The sequence below is a fragment of the Colobus angolensis genome, unplaced genomic scaffold (assembly GCF_000951035.1).
Source record: "Colobus angolensis palliatus isolate OR3802 unplaced genomic scaffold, Cang.pa_1.0 Scaffold318, whole genome shotgun sequence".
Classification (NCBI taxonomy): Eukaryota; Metazoa; Chordata; class Mammalia; order Primates; family Cercopithecidae; genus Colobus; species Colobus angolensis.
The window spans coordinates 416,232-425,782 of record NW_012116466.1 but is presented as its reverse complement, the minus strand read 5'-3'; the positions used below and the strand labels follow the sequence as shown (position 1 = coordinate 425,782).

At 38.6% G+C, this 9,551-nt stretch overlaps 1 protein-coding gene across 1 annotated transcript in view; it reads right to left on the bottom strand.

The window, feature by feature from the left end:
- Positions 1–9,551, bottom strand: part of XPO4 (exportin 4) — a 126,801-nt gene that overhangs the window by 76,548 nt on the left and 40,702 nt on the right. Inside the window, exons 3-4 of the mRNA XM_011951329.1 lie at positions 7,306–7,447; positions 172–310 (exon numbers count right to left, since the gene is read on the bottom strand). Of these exons, the coding sequence (XP_011806719.1) occupies positions 172–310; positions 7,306–7,447 (281 nt within the window). The remainder of the gene's footprint in view (positions 1–171; positions 311–7,305; positions 7,448–9,551) is intronic.

Sequence of the window (9,551 nt, the reverse complement as noted above, 5' to 3'; positions counted from 1 at the left end):
AAAAAAAAAAAAAAAAAGGACTAGAAGAAAACCTGAACAAATGAAAACTGCTTGACTGATACCTTTTTCACTTTTTTGTTTATGTAGATATCCATTACTCTTGCTATAATGCTATTCGTGTAACAGAAAATATAAATTGTTAATATTTATAAATACAAACAGCACACTTACCACAGTGGGATTGCCACTACTAATCAACTGGCTGACTTCATGAAAAATGCTTTTGCAGTCAATTGATTTATCTAATGATCCTCTTTTTACAATTACTGCTACTGCTAGTAGAATCTGTTCCCGAACATACTTTTGAAGGCTGTAAAACATAAAAATCATTATGAAAAATTTACCTAAATCTAATACAAGAATACTTCCAAACTTCTCTCTATGCCTGCAGCTACTAATAACATTGCTTACATGTGAGAGTAGCAGAGCCAAATGGTTATGTACAGACTCCAAAGCCAGGAGGCCTGGGTTCAATCCCAGGCTCCATTGTGGACGGGCTGTATGACCCTGGGCAAGACAGTTAGCATTCAGGGCCTTGGTTTTCTCATCTGTAAAATGAGAATAACACTGCTAGTGTTATTATAAGGGTTAAATGTTCCTAGAGCTGTGCCCAGTACATACTAAGCACTACACAAGTGTTATTTGCTCCAGGAAGTATTCAACAGATGTAAGTCAGCTCCCTGTTAAATATTTGTAGGGAAAAAATCACTAAGATTAAGATTCCACTAGTTTGGAGATAAATTCTGATCTAACCTACATCTACAACCACTAATATATCCTAAATCCCATTTCCCTTTAATGTTTAAAGGCAACATACTAGCTATCCAAGATACATCATTATGGAAACATAAAATTGTAAAACACACACATTCAAAACGTTCATATCTAGGTTCTGTTCCTCCATGTGATGACAGAAGCACCCATCCCAAGTGGAGGCATTTTACCAAGCCCATTTGACCACAAGGGCACAGAAACTTTATTGCCTTTTCACAATCTTTTCTGAAAGATAAGGATCAGAAAACATACTCCCAAACTTTATAATCTAGCCTCTAGAATCCCACAAAGATACACCCACCATGTGCCCCTGGAATAAACTCAAACCCCTTAACATGGCTTATAAGCAGTGGGAACCATTCTAGCTTTCCTGGGACAGCCTCAATTTACCTGTTGCCCCAAATAATTATTAATAGTTCTTTATTTCACTCTCCAAAGTGTCCCAGTTTGGACACCCACCTACAGCTACTGGTGGCTGCTCCTCTCCTTGACGTCTGCTCTTCCTCACACACTCACAACCGCAGACATATTGACCTTTCACTTCCTCACTCCACACTTGTGCACTTGCAGGCCTCTGAACTTCTATTCCCTCTCCCAAGACTGTGATGTCACTTTCTCCAGAAAGTTATTACTAAGGGTTCCCACGGCACCCTCACACGGTATGACACATCTGTTACTACTGGTTCCCTAGCTCGCAGATCAGCCGCCCATTCTGTGCATAGTAGCATATGCAAAGCACACTGCCTGCTGCATAACATGCATTTATTAGATATTTATACAGATGAATAAACATGTCTCCCTATCATCAAGACTGAAGTGAAAAAACATTCCTTCAAAACATACACTTGAACCATTCATCTTTCATTCATTAAGCAAATAAATGCAGACATCCTACTGTGCGTAAGAATATCAGTTGGCCAAAGGGAATTTCTGTACTTTTAAGAGGACAGAACAGTTTCATAGGCACTGACTACTACTAGAAAACATACATAAAGCTGAAGACTATGACTACAAACATACACAGAGATAGTTTTAAATATCTCTATTGGCAAGAATTAAAATTTTTAGGAGAATGAATAATAGCTACCATTTATTGAATGCTTACTATATGCAAGAATTTATATGTACTAGTTTCACAAGTATTAACACATCTAATCCTCATGATAATACTACTATTATTCACTCCATTTAAAAATCAAATCAGAAGGCCAGGAGCGGTGGCTCACGCCTGTAATCCCAGCACTTTGGGAGGCCAAGGTGGGCGGATCACGAGGTCAGAAGATAGAGACCATCCTGGCTAACATGGTGAAACCCTGTCTCTACTAAAAAAATACAAAAAAAATTAGCCGGGCCTGGTGGTGGGCACCTGTAGTCCCAGCTACTCGGGAGACTGAGGCAGGAGAACTGCATGAACTCAGGAGGCAGAGCTTGCAGTGAGCCGAGATGGTGCCACTGCACTCCAGCCTGGGCAACAGAGCAAGACTCCGCCTCAAAAACAAACAAAAAAATCAAATCAGGAAATTAATGCACAAAGAAATAATCTGCCCAGTGTTGCGGAGTTAAGTGGCAGAAGCAGGGTGCAAATCCCTTTCTTGACCACTATGCTACACCTGCCTCTTTAATAAAGGGTATTGTGCATTTCACTCTATACAAATTTTATTTCAATTAAGAGGAAAACAAAAAACAGAAAAAATTATGTGCACATAATGGGAAGTACACATTATTTATGTAACAGTTTACTACACAGCCTATAGAATTCTACCTATGCAGTATGCCAAAAAAGTTTAACTTGACTCTAACCCACACTGTAGGGCATTCTACAAGATACACATATCTGTGTCATGAAAGGCAAAAAAGAGCACACAACTATTCTAGATTACAAGAGATATGACAACTAAATACGTTGTATCATCTCTGGCTCACCTAGATTAAAAAATAACCTACTGTACCTAAATAAAGCAAGTATTAATAGATCTGAAGCGACAGATAGACTGCAATACAAAAACAAAAAACCTAGAAAAAGGAACAAGGATATAAATATTATTCAGACAATTGGGAAACCCAGAATATGGAATCAGAATTGTTAGATCATGTAGACACATCAACTATATCAGGAGTATTGAGATTATGCTTTCAGAAGAGACATGTTCAAAGACTTTAAGGCTAAAGTATCATGATGTCTGTGGCACTCTCAAATAGTTAAGGGTAAAAAATGTATATATACATGAGAGAGAAATAAAAAATGTGACAAAATGTTAACTAAGCCTCTACTAGAAAAAGGTTGTGTGTCTTCATTATACTCTTCTTTCCACTTTGCTGAAAGTTTGCCACCACACTCTAGCCTGGGCAACACAGTGAGACTGTCTCTTAAAAAAAAGTTTGGCCGGGCGCGGTGGCTCAAGCCTGTAATCCCAGCACTTTGGGAGGCCGAGACAGGCGGATCACAAGGTCAGGAGATCGAGACCATCCTGGCTAACACGGTGAAACCCCGTCTCTACTAAAATACAAAAAATTAGCCGGGTGTGTTGGCGGGCGCCTGTAGTCCCAGCTACTCGGGAGGCTGAGGCAGGAGAATGGCATGAACCTGGGAGGCGGAGCTTGCAGTGAGCTGAGATCTGGCCACTACACTCCAGCCTGGGCGACACAGCGAGACTCCGTCTCAAAAAAAAAAAAAAAGTTTGAGATAAAAAATACGTATGTAAGCCGAACGCAGTGGCTCATGCCTGTCATCTCAGCACTTTGGGAGGTCGAGGACGGCGGATCACAAGGTCACAAGTTCGAGACCAGCCTGGTCAACATGGTGAAATCCTATCTGTACTAAAAATGCAAAAAATTAGCCAGGCATGGTGGTGCGTGCTTGTAATCCCAGCTACTCAAGAGGCTGAGGCAGTAGAATTGCTGGAACCCAGGAGGCGGAGGTTGCAGTGAGCCAAGTTCGCGCCATTGCACTCTAGCCTAGGCGATAAAACAAGACTTTGCCTCGAGAAAAAAGAAAAAAATTAAAAATTAAAAAAAGATAGATAGATAGATAGATAATGTGTGAGCTATTTCAATGTAGAACCCTACAATCAACTCTACAATGAAGCTAATTACTTTAGCTTCTAAATTATCAAAATGATTTTAAAATGAGATTAATTTGGGCCAGGTATAGTGGCTCATTCCTGCAATCCCAGCACTGAGGCAGGAGGGCTGTTTGAGCTCAGGAGTTCAAGACCAGCCTGGACAACACAGCAAGACCCTGTCCCAATTTAAAAAAAGAAAAAGGAGGCCGGGCACAGTGGCTCACGCCTGTAATCCCAGCACTTTGGGAGCCCGAGGTGGGAGGATCATGAGGTCAACAGACCGAGACCATCCTGGCCAACATGCTGAAACCCTGTCTCTACTAAAGATAAAAAAATTAGCTGGGTCTGGTGATGCGCACCTCTAGTGCCAGCTACTCAGGAGGCTGGGGCAGGAGAATCGCATGAACCCAGGAGGCGGATGTTGCAGTGAGCCGAGAGCCACTGCACTCCAACCTGGTGACAGAGCGAGGCTCTGTCTCTAAAAAAAATAAAAACAAATAAAAAGAAAAAAAAAAAGAATGAGATTATTTTGGATAATATAAGAGACCACGCACATATACAGAATGAAAATCTGTTACACATTTAAGTCTACCAAGGTCTCCAGAGTTTAGTGGTTCTCAGGTTGGGGGATGGGGACAAGGGGGAGAAAAGGCTATGAAAACTAAACAGCTCCACAAAAAAGAACTTCTCTAGTTGACCTGAAGCTCCCCTGCTGGCCCTGACTCCTTAAGGAAGGCTGGTCCAGATGATGACGGCTGCAGCTACCAGAGCTTTTACTCCCCACCAGGCACTGTGCTCAGAACTGTCTCATGTAATCCTGACACCAACCATATGAGATGGGTACCAAGTCCCCGTTCTACAGGTAAAACAAAATATTAAAGAGACTTTATGTTAGTTTCCTAAGGTCACATAAATAGACTGCTCTTCAGAAAACTCTAACATTTTAGGCCTAGAGGTCAAAAACAATTTTTTTAACCTTCCCACATATAAACTTCTATAAACACAGAGCCTCTAAGGCTTATTTTTTTATTACATAAATATAAATAAATATGAAGGTTTTCTCAACTTGTGTTCAACAAGAAGCACACTATCATAATAACTGATTTCAAAATTTTTCGTAGGGTGAAGAAAAATATCAAAATAAGTATCATTTTAGTAGAATTCAACAAAACACGTACCTCTTCCATGGTTACAATTGATAATACAAATTTTGATGTGTCTGAGTTATACAGTGTGCAAAACAACGAACAAAATAATGGGAACAAGCACCTGCTGACATCATCAAGACCTCTACTCACCTGTACTTACCTTCCTCTATGTACAGAGGGGTCAAAAGAAAAACAGCCCTGTCAGGTCTAGCAAATATGGTCAAATAAAACAACAAAAGAGCAAACTAGTATCACATCCAAATGGACCGACCAAACAAAAATCAATCAATCAATCAATCAATCAATCAATCCAGCATGACAGAGAAAAGAAAGGTTTCAAACCAGGAACAAGTCTTCCTTATTCTATGAAAACCGGAAAAAAACCAGCCATGCCCTCCTCACAAACATGTATATCCACTTATCGACAGGACACATTATCCACTAAACCTGCAACACTAACAGGCTACAGAAACCTTGCCTTTGTTCTCTCACACATTTTTTTTTGTATGTAAGGCAGTTAGCAGTTAACAAAGTGCTAAAGCCATGTCAGTATTATTAAATATTATTAACTCAGACTCCCAGAGTACAGTCAACAGAAACAAATGCATAAGAGTATGAGTATGCTCTAAAATTAAAACTGTATGTATATGTTTATTGCCATTAATCACCATTCCTAAGCACACACATTTCTGATTACGTAACAAAAATTTTTCTTCAATAACTTTGGAAATGAACATACAAAGTATTCAACTGCACAAACGGTAAAGATATAAGTGCGTTGTCTATTCTTAAAAGAATACACGGCCTTTGGGGAACTTAACAAAAAAGGTAAAGAGTAAATCAATTTCTCCCCAAAAGTTATGCCGCTGTTAGTTTTCCTCTTTTTTTTTTTTTTGAGACGGAGTCCCACTCTGTCACCCAGGCTGGAGTGCAGTGGCTCAATGTGGGCTCACTGCAACCTCCACTTCCCAGGTTCGAGTGATTCTCCTGATTCAGCCTCCCAAGTAGGTGGGACTACCGGCATGCATTACCACGCCCAACTAATTTTTGTATTTTTAGTAGAGACGGGGTTTCACCATGTTGGCCAGGCTGGTCTGGAACCCTTTACCTCAAGTGAGCTACCCACCTCGGCCTCCCAAAGTGCTGGAATTATAGGCATGAGCCACTGCACCAGGCCTCTTTTTTTTTTTTTTTTAATCATTCAAGAAATAAATGTATACAATCTTGTAAAATGTTTAAGCAATAAGATATGTATAATATAGAAAGAAAATTTCACCTCATTCCACAAAACTGATCCTATTATCAATGGAAGCTACTGAAAGATTCTGGAACTTCTTATAGAACCTTTTCTATGCACATTTCTCTTTTTTTTTTTTTTTTTTTTTTGAGAAGGAGTCTTGCTCTGTCACCAGGCTGGAATGCAGTGGTGCAATGATCTCGGCTCACTGCAACCTCCGCTTCCCAGGTTCAAGCGATTCTCTTGCCTCAGACTCCCGAGTAGCTGGGACTAGAGGCACGTGCCACCACACCCAGCTAATTTTTGTATTTTTAGTAGAGACAGGGTTTCGGCATGTTGGCCAGGATGGTGTCGATCTCTTGACCTCGTGATCTGCCCACTTTGGCCTCCCAAAGTGCTGGGATTACAGTTGTGAGTCACCACGCCACGCCCTCTATGCACATTTCTATGTACATATACGTGTAACATTTGATTTGCTAGTGGTACTTAGCTTCTTCCCTCTCCCCTGTTTTAGGATACTCACCTGTGTTATATTAATACTTACAATTTTAAATTTAAAACACATTAAAAGAAATAATCACCTCTACTAAGAATCAAAAGAACAAGTAAATATAAAGGTTCTTCATCTAAGTCTAAGGTCAACTTTTATTTATAACTAAGTTCTTCACAACTCAACAACAAAAAACTAATATCCAGCATAATCTTTCCAAAGAAACAAAACATAGAACCAAAAGCTTAAATAAAAGGTATTATTTCATCAAGCACCAAAATTACCCACAATCATGTGTATACAAGGGGTTAAAATGCGAGCCCCACATAGAACGTAACCTTAAACATCTACAGCTTTTTAAACTTTTTTCTTTTTTTGTACTTCGTAGAGACGGGGTCTCACTATGTTGCCCAGACTGATCTCAAACTCCTGGGCTCAAGGAGATCCTCCCTCTCAGCCTCCCAAAGTGCTGAGATTATAGGTGTGAGCCACTATACCCAGCCAAAAGTTTTCAAAATGCAAACAAAAAGAGCTCTAAAAAGACGCACATAAGCTCAGCAAAAGTATTTCAGCGGTACCCCTCCATGTACTTACTTGGGCCTTTGTAAGACATAGGTTAAAAGGAATGTTCGCAGAGACTCGATGCTACCTTTTTCCAAGAGAATCCACTCTCGGACAACTGCTTCCATTATGGCTGTGGCAGCTTGAAAAAGGACATAGTCCACTTTACTAGTTTCTGAGGAGAAAATTAAAAACTTTATTTAAACAACTGTTCATTTTACCTTGAACATTTTGCATTTATTAATTTTAAAACAGAACTTTTCAGACAAGGAATAAGATGGTTACCTGTTCTTTTTTTTATCCAGTGACCTTGCTCTAGCACCACAAAGAGGTTAGTTCCTCTCAGAAGACACCTCAGGCAGGTGGCAGCTAATCACCGATCACAATTTTCACAAACTTTCCTCACCTCTCTTCAACTGTTACTTCCAAAGCATGAAGAACTAAAAAATAACACAGCTTTAAAAAAAATAAAAATAAAAATATAAAGCAATCAGAAAATTTCCTAAGATTCTCACCCTGTGCAAAACAGAACTTTGTATTTGAAAAACATTATAATAAAGTAGTCATTGAACATTACTATCTGTGATGAGCCATGCTGTTAAAATGTTTCGTTTTTAAGTATTCAGCTTTCAGCAGGATGGCCCATCTACAATAGCAAGTCCAGAAATAAAAACAATCATGAGCAGGTTTTCTTTCTCAAAATGTAAAAAACAATGTAAGTCACATTTACACAAGGTGAGAAGTGCTTGTGAATTTTCTGATTGCAGTACTGATCAAACTGAGTAAAATCCCAAAGCTATACTTAGAAAGACCCAGCCTTAGCTAACAAGTTATAGTATCTGATCTAAAATCTAAATCGGGGAGAAAAAATAGAAAACTAACACGCTTTAAAATTTTTTATATTAATTTTCTATTTTTTCTTTTATTCACCAATACCACTACAGTCAGTTTCCAAACAGCATTATCAACAGGGAGAAACAGTCAAAATGAAGTCAAGAAAAAGTAGAAATTTTCTGAGGCTCTAAAAAATAACCATCACGTGAAATCCAGGAAAAGCCCATGATTAGACTCCAGATTATTTGCCAAGATAATTGGACATGCGTATCTGAAAGCCATGAGAAATTAACTCTAGGCATAGACTGGCACCTTCAAGAACTTATCAGAAGAGCATGAAGATATACACAGTCAAGCACACCATTTTCTCTCCTATTCAAGCTCAGGTCATTTAAAAATCTTACAAGTGTTCTTGACACATTTAGCTATAAAAATGTATGAGAAAAGGTGTACCCTATATAAATTCCTACCACATTAGATTACTACATAGGAGTTTTGATCATACCAAAACCACTAAGAGAAACCAATTTGAACCTTTTTTTAAAGTTTTGATTATTCTATGCTATCTTAACATGAACTCCAACTGAGATGATAATCAGAATTGATACAAATTCAGAAACTTTAAAATATAATAAATAATTAAAATAAAGCAATAGCTTCTAAAAATGTGAACCTATTAGAAAAGATGTGCTTAAAGTTCTAGGAGTTTTTAAAAGAAAAAAAAAAAAGATTTGAACAGAGATCCAGCTCCATATGTTACTGTCTCATAAAGGTAATTCAAATAATCTCTGATTATAAACCTCTTCTTAAAGAAAATGATGTTTGTTTGCCTATCTTCATTTTCTATTTCAATAGTAAAAATTTTAAGGACAAGAAACCGGAAATCCTTAACCATGGATTTCAACAATGAAGCAAAATCTAAGGTACGCTCAGAATTTTAGATATAGACCTCCGAAGACCATCTAAACCAATCCCTCCATCTTACAGAGACTGAGGAAACTGATGCCCCAAGAGACAGAGAGGAAACTGAGGTCACATGGCTGGTAAATGTTTCTTGAGCAATACTAATCTACCCTGAAACGCACATGCCACTGAAGACAGAGCAAATAAGCACCTTCACTGTTAACAAGCACTGAAACATTCCTATTTCTAACTATTTGTTTTCACATCCAAGCCGTTTTCTGCCCTTTGGAGGTGGGTGGGTGTTGGATGTGAGGGGGCAGTTACAGAAAATGAATATTCGAAATTTTCAAGAGACAAAAGTTTCTTAATTCTTTTTCTTAGACACCTCTGCATGGTATTAAACGAAGATCTCTAAATACTCCCATAAGAAGCTGACTCTAAGAATGGACGAATTTAAAAAAAAAAAAGCCAAATTCCTAATTTAAAAGAAGAAATTTTCCTAAACTAATCAATTACCCTTTCTCACAAAACCCACTATTAGC